This window comes from Falco rusticolus, chromosome 5 (genome assembly GCF_015220075.1).
Source record: "Falco rusticolus isolate bFalRus1 chromosome 5, bFalRus1.pri, whole genome shotgun sequence".
In the NCBI taxonomy this organism is placed as follows: Eukaryota; Metazoa; Chordata; class Aves; order Falconiformes; family Falconidae; genus Falco; species Falco rusticolus.
The window spans coordinates 27,652,927-27,672,348 of record NC_051191.1 but is presented as its reverse complement, the minus strand read 5'-3'; the positions used below and the strand labels follow the sequence as shown (position 1 = coordinate 27,672,348).

General features: G+C 40.7%; 1 protein-coding gene across 4 annotated transcripts in view; it reads left to right on the top strand.

Moving 5' to 3' along the window:
• Window positions 1-19,422, top strand: part of TAF3 (TATA-box binding protein associated factor 3) — a 119,686-nt gene that overhangs the window by 77,645 nt on the left and 22,619 nt on the right. For 3 of the 4 annotated variants that reach the window (XM_037388637.1, XM_037388638.1, XM_037388639.1), the window contains exon 3: window positions 13,331-15,153. In XM_037388637.1, coding sequence (XP_037244534.1) covers window positions 13,331-15,153 — 1,823 coding nt within the window. Of the gene's footprint in view, window positions 1-2,194; window positions 2,396-13,330; window positions 15,154-19,422 lie in introns of those variants that run through there. The other variant, XM_037388640.1, reaches the window with a different exon arrangement.

Sequence of the window (19,422 nt, the reverse complement as noted above, 5' to 3'; positions counted from 1 at the left end):
TAAAATGAAGGATTTTTTTTTTTTTTATGTCTGAGTGGCAAGTTAATGTTACGTAAAACTGCCTACTGAAGCCAATTCCTTTGCTAAATTTGTTTTCATATAGGTTTTTTCATTTCTCCCATGTGTCCAAGAAAATATTACTTGGCTAAAAGACATTATTAATTCAGTTTAAATCAGGGTATCAAGCCCTTTGAGTCTAGTACTGACATGTGCACGCAACTTTCTTGTTTAAATCAAACCTGCTGGTTGCTGGCTTGTTTGTTTCTCCACTATCCCTGCTCTCCCTATATTCAGGACACTAACCTCACAAACTGCTAGAAAACTAATGGTCGAGTACCATTTTTTCAATAATTCATATGGAAAAGCAATATCCTGCAAAATTTCGGTAATCAGGTATGTATACAATCCAGCTTGTGCAGAAACTTGATCAAAATAGAACCTTAACTCCTAGTTAAGTCTAATTAGTTTTTTTAGGGGGAAAAAAAAAAAAAGAAAAGCAGAGTTCAATACAAAACCACTTCTCATTTTCCTTTGCAATCAGCACATCATTTTTGTTTTGTTAAAGGACGTGAGTTGTATCCCTTAGATACACAGCTTGGGCAAGCTTTGCGAAACAATTAGTGCATCTTTCACATGGTCTGAACTTGATTGAATAATTACTCAAATAATGGTCAGTAATGGAATACATAGGGTTATTTCGTGGCTAATCCTCAGGTAATGGAGTTGGTGTATCTCTGATTTTTCTCTTAGCAGTTCCCAGTGAGCAGGAGACTGAGACAAAAGTGATTACGGGAAGTAGAGGGAGTCACTGGAGGCCAGCAAGGAAAAGGGGGCCTTATCTTAAGCAATTAATCAAGAAAACTCCTATTGTGGGACAATTATTCAAAGCTAATTCTAAAATAGCTTTAGAGCCTGAGGTCCTGAAGGGGTTTTTGTGTGTTTTTTGGTTTTGTTTTTGTTTTGTTTTAAGAATTTTGCCAAGGTCATTGGGAGCACTGGGGCAGACCTTGCATCAAAACGAAGGCTGCTGCATACTTAGGAAGGAGCTGGTTGTAAAGTGCAGCATCAGGCAATGGTGGCTTTGAGGTCGTTGTCAGAGCTGTAATTTTTTATTTTAAAAAATGAGTTGGAGGGTTTCTAAACAGAGATAATGTGTTGAAACTTACCTAACATTTCCACAAAAACATCTTCTGTTATTTTGCATCCATTGCAAGCAATCCCAAGAGGAGTCTATCGCACATCATTGCACCTTTGTGCCCAGCATTCCTAGTGTACTTGCAGGACTGATATCTCTGAATCTCTCTTTTATTTTTTTTCTCTTTTTTTTCGCACTGCTTTTTCTTAGCTTAATTGTCCTACAGAGGCTTGTGACACCTGCAGAAGAGTAGGATTGTTTCATGGCTGTGGCTTTGCAAAAGAACACGAGGTCTTTCCAGTTGTCCCCCAAAAAAAGCTCTTGTATGGTGAGAGCATCTAACAAACTCCTTTGCCCTGTTTTTAGCCCCTGAGCTCCCTTGGAAGTGAGATTTATTTGAAGATGTTGCTGTGATCCATGAGGTCCTACGGAAAGAAACAATAGATTTTAGCAGCTGTCCCTGAAAAATTATAAGGTCGCTGGAAAAAAAAGCAGAGGTTTTAAATTGGATGTGGTTTAAATTTTCCTACGGCCTCCTGAATTGGGCTCCTGGCTGGAATGGGAAGCTGCCTGCAGAATTATTACTCAGCACAGTCACCCTGTGCTCTCGTAGCACTTTTTTTTCAGCGGTGCTGACAGCAGCATTTTGAACCCTCTGTAGCATAGGGCTGTCCGATCCGGTTTCAAATGGCTGTTGAGTGCTGCCTGAGAAGTACTGCTGTGTAGGTGATCACACTGCCCTGATTAGTTTTCTCTCTGCCCATGGGCACCTTTTGCAGGGCAGGGTTACAGGGAGAGCCAGTGACACACATGTGCTCCCATAGAGAATAAAGCAAAGAGGCTGAAGGACAAAGAGAGTCACTAATTGGATTTGTAGCTGTAAGAAAAAAAAACTCTTAAAGTAAACATTCTCCTCTCTTTAAGTCTTTCCTTGGCTTCTTTCGTGAAGACCGCTTGAAAGTATCTGTTTCGGGGGTGAACCCTTCCCAGCAAATTTAATTTTAAGGCTTGTCAAGCTTTATTAAAACCTTATCATCAGTGATTTCCTTCTCTGCTAGATCAAGATTATATTTGTTATGGGATTCATATTGTATCTCAGAATTCTTCCCAGCAGATGTGGGTTTTCATGTGTGTACCAAGACATGCCACTGCCAATTCCGAGTACTGGAGTCCTGGGGAGGGTGTTGTCAGCACATATTTGGGAAGACTTTGGATGCTGTTCAGACATTCGTAAGCTGGAACTGCATTTGTATTTCAGAGGTAACTACTGTTTGAGTAAACGCATTGCTCTGCATGGCAAAAGCATTCCTAATTGCTGCTGGTAGCCATCATCAAATGTGCTGATATACCCATTCCCAACAGCTGGAATATTTGGTAAACGCTTCTGGGTATGGTGTGCAGACATACATTAAGAGAGAAGGTGAACACACGACCTTTTTTACTTTGAAGATGTAGTAACTTTGTTTGCATTAGTGGGAGTCACCAGTCAATGGCAGGATTTTTTTATTATCATTACATTTCAATGACTTATGTTCATTTGTGCCACTGTGGGTAGATGCTGCAGATCAGAGGTTTGCCTAACAGTGTAGACAGACTTTTTCCAGTTTATTCTAGAGCACAGGATTTGGTTGACATTTTTATACCTCTCAGTTCATATATTGAAAACAAACTTCTCCCTCCCCTAGTTTTTCTCATTTTTATAAAATATTTTTTATTGCTGAGATAGTACTTAATTTCTCTTTCTTATCCAATGAGGACAGTCAGATGGATGGAAGAGTCTCTAAATATGTGCTCTGTTTTGGGGTGGTTTTTTTAAAGTGCCCAGAAGTAACCAAAGCACTTTGGAAAATACAGATACGGTTCTTGCCCTGAGCAGCTTATCATTTGGTTTCAAACGTGCCCTTGCAATTGCAAGTAATGTGCAAGGGGAAGAGGAGAGGAAAGGCAATTAATGGCCAAATGAGTTGTTGAACTAAGAAGTTATTTGAAGGTGATATAAACGCTCGCAGCCTTTTTATGATGGCAAAGTTGCATCTTTGTCCTGCATAGCAAGAGTGATGATGGTCTTTTTAAGTTGCATTGAGCCAAAGCTGCCTTCTGGTAATGCATTTTTGCAGGAGCTCCATCATGTGAGCAAGTATATAACAGTTTAATACCCAAAATATCCCAGGTTTACTTTTCAGGGAGTCAGAAGCAGACACAGGTAATGGTAGGTGATTGCAGACCTCATCTGGCAGTGGTGTTCTCTCTCCATGAGGGTTTTGAGCCCCACCAGCACAGCACTGTCTATGTTTGTCCTCTGAACTTCAAGAGGAGCCTATTATTTGGTAGGAGACCACTGTCTTAATATTCCCATTTCTTCCATGTTATCAGTTTCATGTCAAACATCTGCTCTGCGCTGATCAGTATTACCACTGTCTCCCCTCCCATCTCTTCTGCCTTTGCCGCAACACCAATAATGAGTCGGGTCAATAATGATCACTGGGCTGAAGGGCATGTTGGCTATTTATAGCAGCAATATAAATATAAATATGCTTATTAATACAATCTAAACACCCCATTGTGCCATCATGTCTGTCTCTTACTTGCTATCTCAGACTCCTGAAGGCAACAAATGCAACTCTTAAATTCTAGCACTTATGCCCTAAACCACCATTCTGCTGTCACGTGTGTGCTACACAGAAAGCAAAGCTTTTGGGGTTTAAATTTTGAACTTTTGGGAGGGAAGGGTGAGGTCTGAACTAATACGGTAAAAAAAATGTGATGTTTATGGGACAGTGATGTCTTACCATTTCTGGGGCTCTTTGCCTCAGTTGCAAAATAAGATATTAAATAATCACTGTATTTTCTCACTTCTGAGTCCAAGTACCTGAACGCAAATTAGTAGTATGGCAGAAGTACAGGTACCCCAATGTAATAAATTCCTAGTTTGTTCCTCTGCTGGGAGGTATAAATTGTTGCTGCCTGAAATATTTGAAAAAGTCTGGGGTTTTTTAGCACAGGATTTCACTGAAGGTTGAACAGTATATTTTCTTTTCCAAGACCATAATATATAAAAGGAAAGCACTGCAAAATTCTTCCAAATGTTTGTAGAAGTTCAGTGATTTTGTTTTCAGTAAAATTTGTGATACTTGAAAAGCTCGTTTGGAAAGCTCAGCCAGGAAGATTAGATATGGAGGTGCAAAGCAAATAGACTGACCATCTGCTTTCCTTTTGTCAAGAAAAATACGTATAAACCCTTTGTGTTACATTTGAGAATTGTTAGATACAGATAATGCGATGTGGATTTTGAGTCTTTAGATCATAAGTTCGATCTTTGCAAGAGGAGCGGTGGCAAATCTTAGTTGTAACAGAAGTTCTCATCCTGAAACATTCCCAGGAAGATTATTAAAATACTACAGGTACTACTGACATCGGCTACAAAGATCTACTTGTGCATATTTCTTTAAAGGAGGGAAAAAACACCTTAATACACAGTATTACCATAGCTAGGCCCTATTATACTATTGTAATCATAGCTGAAGCAAGAACGGTGATTAACGATGGCAATTTATTGTATCTGACGAGGGGAGAAAATAGGAGATGTTGTCGTTATCATAAATCATATCATAAATAACCAAAGAGAAGCACTCGGAAAGCTTGTGTGGTGTCAGCAGCAAGCCCTTTCAGGCACGTTAGCCCAGGATGTAGCCATAGAAACCCCAAAGTCATATTGTTATCTTAGTCTTGCTGCAGTTATGTGATACAACAGTATTAACATATAGATTAGGCCATTTATAATACTAGGTGTCATTTCAGGTTGGCTTGCTTATATAGCATTTTAGTTTTTTATTGTGCCGAATGTTAGGGAAACGCTGCATTTTTACAGGTCAGTATAGAGCCATTTATAACGTATCGGCTCCACACCTCTGTCAGTCTTGCTAATGTACTCTGTTATTGATTGGTTGTACTCTATGAATTGTCATTGCCTAATTACCTTGTCTTTGCTAATAATTTTATTTTTTTAGAAGTCAGAATGTCCCTTTAAAGAGAAAACCTCTATACTTGCATGTATACTTCGGGGCAAGTTCCCGATTCTGTTAAGGACTGTACACCCCAGAGGGAGTAAAAAGTAAAATACAAACCATGCAGATGAATCCAGATTTTCTTACGGATGTGTTCTGTCCCTGCCTGTATGTTTTGATCAAACAGCGGGGGCTTTCATGTCACGCTCCGTTCTGCAAATTTCAGGGGAGAGACTCAGTCACAGGTAATTCAGAGCAACACCAAAGTGACTGAACCAAGGCTGCCCTGCTGACAGGGAGCTGACTGGCTCTCACACATCTCGCTCGCTCGCTTCCTAAAGATGCTTCTGTTACTGTTTTTACTCTCCACCCAAGTCTGCGTAACAGCTCCAGACACATTAGCATAGCATTGCCATGCACATGCATTTATTCCTGTATGTATGTGTGATCTACAAAAATTGTTGAGCTGCTGTTAAGAAGTCAAAATGAAAATGAAGTCTCCTTCTTAGTATTTAGACAGAAACATATTTTTGCTTGCTCTGTGCAGCGGAAATGCAGGACTGATGTTTTGTCAGGTCAGAGATCGTGAGCATAACTGATAACAATCTGCCGATGCTGGTTTTCTGTCTTAGCAGGGAGGTGGGTGTGTCATTTTAAGAATCTTGGGTAGTTTGGCTTCATAAACATTGCGTATTCTAAAAAGTATTATAATGAAGTCTGCCACTAGTAAGTATTTAAAAGTGTTATTCTCATTGCATCCAGTATCCTGAAGCAGCACTAGAAGCCATAGTGCGCATTATACCCTAAGGCAGGATCTGATGCCCGAAGGGTGATCCTCCGCACCTCTCTCCTCTTCTTTCCCTCACCCTTAGGCTTGTCTGATCCTGAGGTGGGCTTTTTACTTTGCCAACTGGACAGAAAAATGCTTGAATTAGCCTGTGAAGTCACTGCACTATGCAGAAGGGGGCAGATGATGATATAAGAAAGGAGGTGCAGGACTTTCTCTGGCTTGTTTTAGCCCAGAAATTTGAGTAGCATCATGACAGACCAGATTGGTGATTTGAGTTCAGACTATCAGATAATCTTCCTTCTTTTAGCCTTGATTAGTTCCCTGTTCTCCTGCACAAATGTTTGAACCAGGACAAAAGAAAGGATGGGACTGTTCCTTTTTAAAGCAACACTGCAATGTAGAACTACAGCTGTAGTAGTTGTGGTTTGTTTCTGGCAAACTATTGGTATCTTATTCTCATGCTGGTGTTCCAAAGTTCATCTCTGTTGATTTCACACCAAGAAATGCCTAATCAAGGGTGCAAAGCAGTTGTTCAACAGGATGGAGAGGTAACTGAGCTGGTCTGGAAATTTGTGAGTCCTGAACCAGATTATTGCCGTCATCTGTATTTCAGGATGGATAGATGTGTTTTGTCATTAGGGATGGAGAGGGGTTTTGTTGACCACTTATAGCTTCTTGGGCAGATTAGTAACTGCTTTTGGGGTGATTGATAAATGTACACACCAAGTCTCTCTGTCCTGTTGAACACCTCTAAATTCAATCCTAGCTAATTGTTTGTTGAAGGCACCACCCAGCCATTTGAGCCAGAATTTTCCAATATGGCTAATGAGTCTGGATGCTTAACTTCAGGCACCTGTAACATCCTCTTTACAGTGTTTCAGTTATGTACACAAAATCACTAGCCACACCTGCAAGCCCTTTTTTTTTTTATGTATTTGTGGTTTCTGCATACTGAGAAGGCACTGGAATGAACTCGCTGGCAGTGTTGGTGGAAAAATTTGAGGCACATGGAAGATGAGCTCCTTGATGGTGCTCTCTTACCAGCTCTCTTCCCATAGAAAGTGTCAATTGGAAAATGTCAGGGTTTGGTAATAGGTTGATTGATCTCCTTTATACAGTAAAAGAGAAATCTGTTGGTGGTTACCTGTTTGGTAACCAAGTCACATCAGTGATCAGTTGTGTTCATATGGCAGAGAAATTATATATATAATCATATATATAAAACATATATATATAAATGGAGAGAGAGACATACATCAATATAAAATCTGGCATTTTAAGCTGAAAATGTATTGCAGGTATCTTAGTGTGTTCATTTTGCATTAGAGTATCAGGATATTGGCCTGTAGGATATCAGGATTGAATTTTGTCACTCTTCCATTAATTTCCTTTATGGACCACAAGCACACTTTCTGTTTGTTTGGGGAACAGGCTGCTGTTATTACAAGTTAAAGAGATAAAACCTAACATGGCATAAGAAAAAAACTTCATTTTTAGCAGAAGTCAAAAGCCCCTACTTAATAGGATATGATAGGGATGTTAAGCTCCTGTTGTAGTGACATAAATTTCCCAAATGATACCTTTGGCTTTATCTAATGCTTTATCTAGACAATGGGAGAATTATTCTGGAAGTCTGCAGGAAGTTTTTTGGTATTTTTCTTCATTAAAAGGTTTCGTATGTTGGGTGGGAATGATCACTTCCTTTCTTGCATTTGCATGGAAGAAATGCATTATCTGATAGTTCTTTATTTGGCCATTTTGCATTCCATTAGAAAATAAAGTTTTTAAATTCTGTTTAAAAATAAAAGGGTTATGGAAGAAATTTGATTGCTGAAAATAGACATGTATGAGTTGCATGGAAACATCTGCTTATTCAGTATTGTATCCTTAATGGGTTTGCTCTGATAGCTGATACTGTTTATCTGCCATACTGCAGTTAATATCAAATACCAAATGCCAAAATGTTGCATGATTATATTGGCTTCCACAGGAACTGTTATTTGCCAGAGCTTTGTGCAATTAGTACTTTAGCCATTGCATTGGAGGTAAGAGGCTACTGTTACTACTTTCATGGTGTACTTTCTTTAGCGAGTGGTGTCCAGCTTTAGGCCAGCATGTGTGACTCTGCTTCATCTTGTATGTAAGAAATGCTGGTTTATTCTTAGAGCTCCAGGTCTTAGCCAGATGGTTTTGTCCTATCACCACCCTGTGACAAAGGGAAATAATAATCCAGTTTCCAGAAGAGAGACTGATACTTTCCTTAAATTAAATACCAGCCAACAGCAGGGTAAGTTTTTGGCAGAGCGAGGAGACATCTTACCTATCCCAGTCTGCGCCATGTTCTCTAGGACATCATCTAGCTGTAAGTGCTTATGCTACTGTCTCTGAACCTACCAAGTAAAAAGTCTGATAATGACCAAGATGATGACAATTTCAATTTTATATATGTATATTTATATATATTTTATAGATATGTATATTTAAAAATAGGTTTTCTTGCTTGAGGAATGCCTGTACGTAAGTGCCTTTCTCTTCCATCCATCAGTTTTGCATCTTTTTTTTCTTGCCTTCACTTTCATCTGACATTGTTGAAAGAGGAACATGTGCAGCCTCCTCCAGTGAGGCAGACAGGAGAGCCTGATAGCATGGTACAGGTGATTGCACTTCTTTTTAGAATCATAAAGTCACAGAACAGTTTGTATTGGAAGGGACCTTAAAGACCATCTAGCCCCAACCCCCCTGCCAGGGGCAGGAACACCTTCCTCTAGACCAGGTTGCTCCAAGCCCCGTCCAGCCTGGCCTTGAGCAGTGCCAGTGCCTCACCACCCTCACAGTGAAGAGTTTATTCCCCATATCTAAGTCTCCCCTCTTTCAGTTTAAAGATGTTCCCCCTTGTCCTATCACTCCATGCCCTTGTAAAAAGTCCTTCTCCAGCTTTCTTGTAGGCCCCTTTAGGTACTGGTATGGGTTTTTTCTGCAATAAATGCAGAAGTTCTGATCCTTTGGACCCTTGTGTCGAATGGTTCCTCGATCATCATGAACTTGGAAGTTCATTACTGAAATGTTGAGTATTGCTGTCCTGAAACTGAGCCGTGGCCAAATTAAGAAGGTGTTTGGTTTTGGAGTCCCTGCTGTGCTACAGGAACATGATGTACCAAGAAAGAAATTTTGTGCTTCTTTAGTGGCTTTTCCTTGAAAAGGTGCAGGAGTTTCAATTTCTTGGCTGAACGGTTCAGCTTAAGAAATTTACCAGCATTTGAAGTGGTGACACATCGCCATGGCTTGTATTTGGGGTTCTAATGCTTTCTCTCCAGAGATCCCAAGGAGCCACGTAATGATATCAAGTTCGGCTTTTACAGCACCTCTGTGAGATGAAGTTATCAGCAGTACGAAGTGTGACCTGCCCGAGATCACACTTCAAACCCGTGTCAAAAGAGGAGTGGATTCCATCCTCCCTTAACTTCAAAATCATCCTTTAATAAAAGTGAAGAGCTTGCCCCTGTTACATAGACACAGGTGACGTTACACGTCCTTATATGCTCCCGTAAGAAATGCTGTCTTAACAAACGGTTTTCTCATAAGCAGTGTGCTAACAGCTATCAGCCTGTTTTATTTCAGCAGTGGAGAAATTTTGCCTTTGGGGCTGTACTACCATGGGTGAACTCATCCCTCCCCTAACCCTTGGATTGTCTGAACTGGCCCTGCACGTGGGGCCTGCTGACATAATAAACAATTGTTCTGTATAGCTTTAGTAATGTGAACATTAACATTGATCCAGCACTGACTTCTCTAACAACAACCAAAAAAAAAAAATGTATCTGTTATCTTGAGAAACCTCCCAAACAGCTCTAGTCTCCTTTCATTACAGGAGAGAGTTATTAGGGCAGATGGCCGAGGTGATATCCATTTGACCTATAGATGCTAACTGGAGTCAGATCATTAATAAGGTGGCCGGAGATAGGGAGAGATGGCAGTAAAGAGAGTTAAAAAGCAATCCTGCGCACAAAGGATTGTGTGGCAAGAAGTGCTGGGTAGCGAATGAGATGGACAAAGGTGAAAAGGGGGCCGCATGGTTTTAAATGCTCATCGCCAAGTCAAGCAGATTACACTTAAAAGCTGATGTTTTCCCATATTTGGTTCCTGCTCCGGTGTGAATCCTTTGGGAGGAAAAAGAGCCTGTAGCTCTTGAAGGCAAGATGGAGATTTCACTTTCTCTAATTAAACCTCCCCCCCCCAAAAAAAAGTGCTTTTTTGTTTTCTGCCATGGGCACAGCTGCGGTGGCTCAGGTTTGAAAGCCGCTGCCTGGCAGAAAACCAGTTCTCGCTGAGCATCAGACTGTGGCCTCGTTCCAGGAGAAATTTGGATTTCATTTGACCACGATAGGATTCCAGATTGTCATCTGAGCATGTCTGAAAAGTGGTGAATGTGTGTCAGTAGTTAAGTGCTCGTGAACTTCCTTAGTCCCTGGATTGTTCAGGACTGACCCAGGCAATTTTTTCCAGATGTTTTGGGGAATCCAAGTCCATATAAAAGGGATGGTAATGCTTCTGCTTCCTTACTAAAGTTGTCTTTGTGGCTTGCAGGAATGTGTATGAAAGCTGGAGCCAAGACACCCCGATTTCTAGTCTCACCTCTACAAACTGCACTTTAACCTTTTCTGCCCTTCCCTGGCATCTCCACACAAGATCACAGAAACTTCATGGGCCTGGTGCAAACTTTACTTGGCCTCATTAAAAAAAAAATAAGCATTGCTCTTTTTTTATTGTACAAAACTCCAGTCCCTGTTCTCCAAACCTCATCTGAAATTGTTTTTTCGCCTTTGATCCAGCAGCTGCTGGTATTCTACAATCCTGAGTAGGTAAAACATGAGAAGTACCTTGGGATAGGAAGGAGTTACAAAAATATGAAATATTGCAGTGCACTTCCATGGGACACGGTATAACAGAGTGGCTGTTGAAGCAGACACTGGGCAGAAATCTTTAGCAAATAGATGTTCTGATTTTTCTAGTAAATGTAATTTTTTTACTGTTTGTTGCAGTAATTTCTCTTCCACTTTATTGACTCTTTTCATCCCCATGTTTTTTATATTAAAATGGTTTATGTTGCTATCTCTATAGTCTGCATGGTCAAACCCTGTCTTTCCTAGTGTTTGAATTTGGCTATGCTTTCGTCTTGTAGCCAAGGCAGAAGACTTCTCTAAATCTGAAATTTACAGCGAGGTGTTTGTTTTAAATTTTATCGCTCTTTAAAATTTTAAATGAAAACAAACTCAGTGGCGAACTAGGTTGAATGGGGTTGGGAGGGAATTGCTCGGTAGCAACGGGTGGTGTGTGACATCTGATGAATACTAATTCTTCATCCCCAAAACAGTTTTGAGCTGATAAAGGCAGCTGATTTCTGCAACAGCTTAAACAGAGATTGAAATTACTTCCATGATCTGGAAGCAGATTTTTCCCCCATAGCAGGTGCAGGCTTGGTCCACAGTGATTTCTCAGTTATACTCTAACTTTGCAGTTTAAAAAATTTAATGTCAGTGCCCAGCCAGGCAAAACCTAACTCCCTAACATTTCTGTTTTTCACGGAAGGCTAAGACTTTATCCTCAGGCAAAGTCTCCTCTCTGGGCTGGCTGCTGTAAATCCTCTGGGCCCTGGCAAAAGCCAGAGTTGCTAGCTCATTTTACTTAATTTGTGATGCTGGCAAGATTTGTGCTGCAGCCCAGGGCTCTTGACTCAACTCTCCTAAATCAGAGCATTGACACATTACAGTAGAGAAACACCAGCACAGAAAACCTGAAAATAAATGCCTTGAAAAGAGATATTTCAGAAGGATGCTGTCTTACAAAGCTCTAAATGGTGTTAGTGTAACATTATAGGTTTCTCGGTGCTTGCTTCTTTAAAACCAGCTGCTCATTAAGAAGTTGGGTTTTAGCCACTGTCATAATAAACGTTTTTTACATATTTCATGTGAGAATCTTAGGGCACTTGATACCTTTCCACAGAAACCCTGCTAGACAAAATGTCATGCATTTTTGCAGGGGGTAAATAGAGACATGGGGTGAAGTGAAGTTGTCTGTGCAGGAATGTTAAAAGGCATAGGTGTAATGACATAATTACAGCAAATATAAATGTGTCAGGTTCACACCAGTGTGGACTTTCTTATTCCAGACTAAGAATCCTTTTTCCTGCTTGGAGAAATCCATTTTGAAAGTGAGGAAGTGTATCCAAAAGGATAAAGTGCTTGGCTGTCGTTGGGGAGATCAGAGGTTCTCTTCTTCTCAAACTCACTTTGGATTTGCTGGGAGATCTCAAGTGAATTTTCTCCTTTCTCTGCACCATAATGTCACATGTGTAGGACTGAAGATGGTGTTGTATGTAGGGGAAAAAAATAATTGCTATTAAACAAAAAAACAGAGCCATCACACAGGTGGTGTCCACACTGACTTGAAACAGTTGGTGCCTGATGTCCACACTGTGCATGTTTCAGGTTTATCTTATTTTCAAAAGCTGTTTTTTTGTTCTCATAGCCTGAATGCCCACTTGCAACTGGAGTATGGTAGGTGTATTCCTCTGGCAACTTTGTCTTTCATGTTGGTTTCACTACAACAGGAAGCCAGCATATGCACTCCAGGATTGCTCCATGATACAAATAAAACAACAGTAAGTGGAGAAGATGGGGAAATGCATTTCAGAGGTGTGCTCCTGATCCAAACCAACACGCACACACTCGGTGCTGGGGTGTTCCCATACAAGCATAACAGATAACATCCGTGTGCAGCAACCTCTTAAGATGGTATCAGAGACAGAACCTGGCAGGTTGAATGGGGCTTAGTCCTCTGCTTTAACCTTCAGACTGTGCTGCTTCAGGAAAAAACAAACCAGGTTTAGGAAGACTAGGTTTTCCTAGTTGTTAATCTGCAATCAGAATTGTGTAATATGTAGGCAAGACAGCTCTAATTCCGGTGAATTTTACTTTGTTGTATGTATGCTTTGCAGTCTATTTTGTTACAGAAAAAAAATCTCTCTTCATTTGAAATGAATGAAGCAGGTTCACGTTATTGTAATCCTAACAACTGCAGTAAGAAATAATCAGGATGTTTTTAGGTAGAACTGACACTTTGGATCTGTTCCACAAGGCCTACCACCACGAGGCAGCTCTACCTTCCTATCTTTTGCTCATGCGTTTGACGTGACGCTTGCGATGAGGGCACCTACCAGTTGTGATGGTGGCTGGTGTGAGACAGAGGAGATGCCACACTTTCCTTCCAAGCAGACCAGCTGTTAGGTGGCCAGTTGTCTCTCATGGGCTGAGATACATGTGAACGTTTGCTCTAATGCTTGTTTGTGTCTGTAAAACACATTTTAATTATCCTAATATGTTTTTTAAATGTCCTTTGTTACAGAAGAGGAAGAGGAACAGGTGCCTACCGATGGAGGTACATCTGCAGAAGCCATGCAGGTGCCACTGGAAGAGGAGGGAGATATGGAAGAGGATGAGGCAATTAATGATGAGAACTACTTGAGCAAGAGACCGTTAGAAAGTCCTGATGCTGAGGAATTTCCACCTGTGAAACGGCCAAAACTATCTGTTTCCAAAGGTGACACCTTGGACGGACCTTTGGAACCACGCGAGCCTCTTAGCTCAATAAATACTCAAAAAGTACCACCAATGCTTTCTCCAGTTCATGTTCAGGACAGTACAGACTTAGTCCCTCCTTCACCAGAACCACCAATGTTGGCTCCTATTGCAAAACCGCAAGTGCCAGCCCCAAAAACTTCAGAGGCAAAGCCATTTGTACCCAAAACAAAGTCCAAAACAAGTTCTCCAGGACAGAAGACAAAATCACCTAAAACTACACCCTCACCAGTGGTAACTGGAAGTCCCATACGTTCACCAAAAACTGGATCCAAAGAAAAAAAGTCTCCGGGTCGTGCCAAGAGCCCAAAAAGTCCTAAGAGTCCAAAGGTTCCTGCTCATGTTCCCCAACCACCTGTCAAGCCTGAAACACCAAGCAGAGCCCCTCTGGCTGCATTAAGTGACAAGATGGGAAAGGAAAACATTCAAGTAAAACAGGGGCAGACGCCACCTGAGCCTGCAACCAAGCCAAATACTGAAAACCAGACTAAGAAAGTACCCGTAATGGATAAGACCATTGATGATTCAATCGATGCTGTGATTGCTCGTGCATGTGCAGAACGTGAACCAGATCCCTTTGAGTTTTCCTCCGGTTCCGAATCAGAAGGGGAAATTTTTACCAGTCCTAAAAGACTTTCTGTTTCAGAGACTACAACTCCTAAACCTTCTGTTTCTGCCAATAATGCAAATAAGGCAGGAGCAACTCCAATACCTCCCTCAGGTGGGACTTCAAGTTCAGACATTTCATGGACAATGGATGACTCAATTGATGAGGTCATTCGAAAGGCAAACATGGGGACACCTTCTAATCCACCTACCAACTTCACTTATTTCTCCTCTCCTTCTGCTTCACCTCCAACTCCAGAACCTCTTCTCAAAGTCTATGAGGAGAAAAACAAGTTGGCTTCATCAGTAGAAGTGAAAAAGAAATTGAAAAAAGAGCTGAAGACAAAAATGAAGAAGAAAGAAAAACAGAAGGAAAAAGATAAAGAGAAAAACAAGGAGAAAAGTAAGGAGAAGGAAAAGAACAAAGAGAAGGATAAAGACAAGGAAGGAAGCAAGGAAGCGAAGTTTCAGTGGAAGGAACTGCTCAAAGATGATGATCTTGATCCCTATAAATTCAAACTAAAGGACTTTGAGGATGCTGACACAAAAGTAAAGTTGAAAGATGGCAATACCAAAAAAGACAGGGAAAAACATAAAGATAAAAAGAAAGAGAAAGAGAAAGGCAAAAAAGACAAGGATAAGAAAGACAAAGAAAAACTTAAAGATAAGGGTAAAGAAGATAAGATAAAGGCTTCATCAGCACCTCTTGTGTTACCTCCCAAAGAAATGTCTTTGCCCTTGTTCAGCACACCAACTCCAATGAGGCTTCCCAGCATGTTACCTTCCTTGTCTCCAATGCTTCCTGAAAAACTGTTTGAGGACAAAGAGAAACCAAAAGAGAAGAAAAAAGACAAAAAAGAGAAGAAGAAAAAGAAAGAAAGGGAGAAGGACAAAGAAAAGGAAAAGGAAAAGAAGGAGAAGGAAAAGGAGAGGAAAGAAAGAGAAAAGAAAGAGAAAGAGAAGGAGAAACACAAGCATGAGAAGGTAAGCTGTTTGGATGAGTTGAGATGGTGTACTTGCTTGAAAAATGCATATGGATTCCTCTGCTGCTGAGCATTGTTTAAGAGCTTTGACAAGATGTGTGATTACAGGTTAGGTATTTTTTAAAAATAACTGTTCCAAGGAAGACATCAGCCAAGAGTTTCAGGGTCTGTCCAACCTCCTTGGAAGACCAAACAATGGAAGTCCAATTCTGTGAATTTGAAATGTGAGATTGCCCTTCTGGTTTTCGTTGACTTTCCCACTTTTCACTTAGAAAAGCTGGGGCTCAGACTCAGTAACAGCACACACACAACAAAGGTATGTAATGTTGCAGTGTACAAATTTTGCTCTGTACATTTCCACTAGTAGGGCCAGCAACCCTATACCTTTCATATAAACTTTAAATTTCATTTCTGAGCATCTACTGTTTCAAAGCTTGTAGAAACCTGTAAATTACTGGGTGGACTGAAATGAGGAGCAGGCAGCCTTCAAATAAACAAGTTCACCAGTTATCTCAGATGTTCAGAAGAGCTGCTGAATCTTCTCTTAGCCAGACTACCCCCTTGTTGTTCCAATTTGTTTGAAGTAAGAAAATGATTTCAAAATTATGGTCTAAATATTCAAATGTCACCTTTCGTTTTGAGTCTTATGCTTGAGAGAGAGAAGGTGAGAGCTAGTTTTCAAGTGGGTTGAGCTCCTTCCACTCTGTAACTCTTACTGATTTACATCAGCCAAAGATAATTTCTTCATTCCAATATCACCTAATCTTGAAAATATATTTAAGAAATGAAACCAGCATATTTGCATATTATCAGATTTGAAATCCCATTAGAAACAGCTCCCCTAATTCACGGTTTGCTCTAATTTTTTGTCACTTCACCTTATAATACGCATTAAATTGTTAATGTAAAAAAGAAGAAAAGAAAGAGATTGTCTTCATGTTTGATAACCTTGGATACAGGATTTCCTAAATCTCTATCCTCAGCATTAGGAAGCACTGTGGAAGTTCTGGTTTTACCAAGATGCTCTTTACATCCTACTTTGAGTATAATACTCAATTTGTACAGGCTCACATTTGGGACATTCCTCACTTTTCTTTTTTGCCACTGTACCCTCTTATGCTGTCTGCTGGGCTTGAAACAAACTGCTGATTTCAAAACCTGACATATTTTTAAGTTGACAAATGGTTCTTCCATGCAGAATCTGGGTGATCTGGAGAAACTGACATCTGATTGCTGTGGATGGACAGGGTGGTGGCCCAGCTGTCCGTGTTAATTTAATGTCTGGTTTTAGACTGCAGCAACGTTTTCACGGATTCCCCTTTTTTTTGTCTGCCTGCCCCTCATGCCTGAGTCGTTTTGTCAGTATTTCATTGAGAATTTCTGAAGAGATTTCTTTTTAAGTTAAATACTTGTGCATATAGAACAGACATGAGTTGCTTGTTTTTCATGCATTCGGGTTTGCATTTCTTCTGCAAATCTCTGTCTCTAGTTTGCTTTAGAGCAGTATAACAGATACACAGACAAACACAAACTGGTAAAACTTCAGTATAGACTGAACGTACATATATTAGGAAAGTTGTTTGACAGTAATAAAAACTTGGACAAATTAAATTGACAAAGCTGCCCATTACCTTGGCAAAAAGTCCCTGTCAAAAGATAAACTTTAAAGCTAGAATGCATGAAAGAGTCCCCAGATAGAATTAAAATTTAAACTGATTCTTGATAGATAAGCTTTTTTTAAATCCACCTCTTTGCTGCAAGTCAGGATTTTAAAAATAAATTTCCCCTTTAAATCTCTTGAGCGATTTTCATTTTTTGCAAGGCCGCACTGCTGGTGTCCTGGAAAAATGGAGAGTTAGAGCTTTATCAGTTGGTGCCCTGAGGTATGTGGCAAAGAAGCTAAATCCTTGAAGATTAGCAAAAAAAATGCAGCACATGGCAATAAGGGGCTTATATGACTACTAGTATTAGTTCAGGTGAAAGAAGTATTGCTTATACATAAAACTGGACAAATCCACTGACAATGTATTTTTAGTTAGCTACAAAGGAGTCTTATATTGCTGGACTTTACCTCTTTGGTGATTTGGGAAGCTTAGTAATCCACTGTAAATGCTCTTCTGCTGGCCCCAATTCCCAGTATTACTCCAGAATGCTGCTCTTTCGTTTTAACCCCTAAAAGTACATGTTTCCTTAATTTAGCTTTTAAATCACACAATGACTTATTTAGCCAGCAGTTGTGCTGTAAGAGCAAATGATCAAGTTACTGCTCGGACGTTTAGCCTTCCATGGCGCGGGCGCTTCGGAGGCGTGAGCACAACCTGCAGGGCTAACTGCAGCTTCAGCTCTTGGTGGCCAGTAGAAAATAGGAGATTTCTGTTTCTAATATTGCTGTACTTAAACAAAAGAGTAACTCAATGGTAATGTTTCCATTTCGGAGTATTGTTACAGTTATTACCTAAGCATGCATCCCATCCTGTTGGGAAATCAAAGCTTTTTATCAAGTTTTCCCTGTAATTTTGCCCCAAGCAGCTGCAAGACACCGAACACCAACCAGTACTCTGTGTAAATGGCAGAAAGCAGGAGCTGAAGGCTGCATGCTGGAAATGTTCAGTGATGGCACTGAGGAAGAGGAGCTTTTGCGCAGGGCTTCCCTGCAGCTCTGTGCTCCGCAGTAGCGTTAGGGTGCTGCCCTTGGAGCCAGAAGAGGAGACAGCGAGCTGGGGCGCTGTCTTTGCACACTGCCAGATTAAAAGCCAAGAGTCAAAGCGTTACACCCCATTTCTACTATGGAAATTACCGGGCGTGCTGTAGGAATGACTGAACAGCTCACGAAGCAGCTGCTGACCCAGTTTCAGCTAACCTTAATACGCTGAGCTGTAAACTAAAGTAGTTGAGGAGCTGCTTCATGAGAGATGGAGCCATCCTTGCATCGGGGCAGGTCTCGCTGGAGCTGCCCCAAAGTAAACTGCCCTTATTCGTGAATCAAAACCCTATCAGCAATGTAGGGGAAGACCAGGATATGCAGGATATAACTGTGAATGCTCCTTAATATTCTCTCTACTCCAGTCATGCAAACTGTACGCACAAACCCACGTTGTAGAAAGGTGCTTCCTCTCTCCTGTCAAAGGATGATATTTAGGATTGTGGTGGAGCCCAGTTTTCCTCTTACAGCAGACTGCAATGTCGGTATCTGAGCATAAAGAAGTGTTTTACTTGCTTTTCTTCTGCCACATGAGCCCACATCACCATTGTTTAGAACATCTTGGTGGTGTACAAATAATAATAGAGAACCTATATACAAAGGACCGATGGCATGGCTATTGTGCTGTGCTGTGTGCTGGAAGCTAAGCAGCAGTGTCTGTCCTGGGAAGTTTTGTTTTCAAAGTAGACACTACAGAAGGAGGAGAAACCTTTAGGAAAAATCTTTCAGGGAAAAAAAAAAAAAAGAGGTAAAATAATCTGTGCAAAGCCATGTGCCTGAGCCTCCTGTAGCCAGGGTTCAATTCTGTGTCTCTGTCCCGTGGATGCTGCTACAGGTTTAGATGCCAGGAAAGCAGTTAAGAGACTTACCTATGGGAAGTGGCAGTGAAACTGTTGCAGGCATTAGGAGCTTCAGAGGGAAAAAGCTCTTGCAACACTCCAGGGGAATGACATAACAAAAAGCCCCTTGCTATATAAACAAAGAGTAGAGAGAGCCTGTGAAGTAGGCTAATACATATCCATAGAGAGCTTTATTGAAAAGCATGGTTAGCTGTGTCAAAACAGAAATACTACTGAGGCTGCAGCCCTTCTCTCTCTGGAGTAGACATCTCCTAATGAGCAGCCTCAGTTCTTTGGGCAAGGTGTGTGGCATGGGACTTTGTCATTACCATTCCTCAGTGTAAGTCCTAACTGAGTCCTCCCACTCTGGCCTGCCATCTCCTGCACTGCTTTCTGTGCTTTGAATTGATTGTTGGCCCTCCCTTTCTTTTTGAAAGCTTTTTAAAACAGATTTCTCCCACTGAGATTTTCTTGGGTTTCCATTTAGTGTATGCATACTGTTTCTGTGTCTTTAAGTTCCTGGACCAGAGTCAGCTAGTTTGTTATTTTATTAAATACGATGATGCACATGCTCAAAATGAGATCAGTCTCCCTTGCTTTCTCTCTATGCACATATATAATGTATACACACTTCTCATATATATGGATATAAATTGAGCAACTTATGTATGGAGAATCATTAGTGTCAAATGCAAAATCTGAGATGATTCTGTGCAGGTTTTGCAAAGCG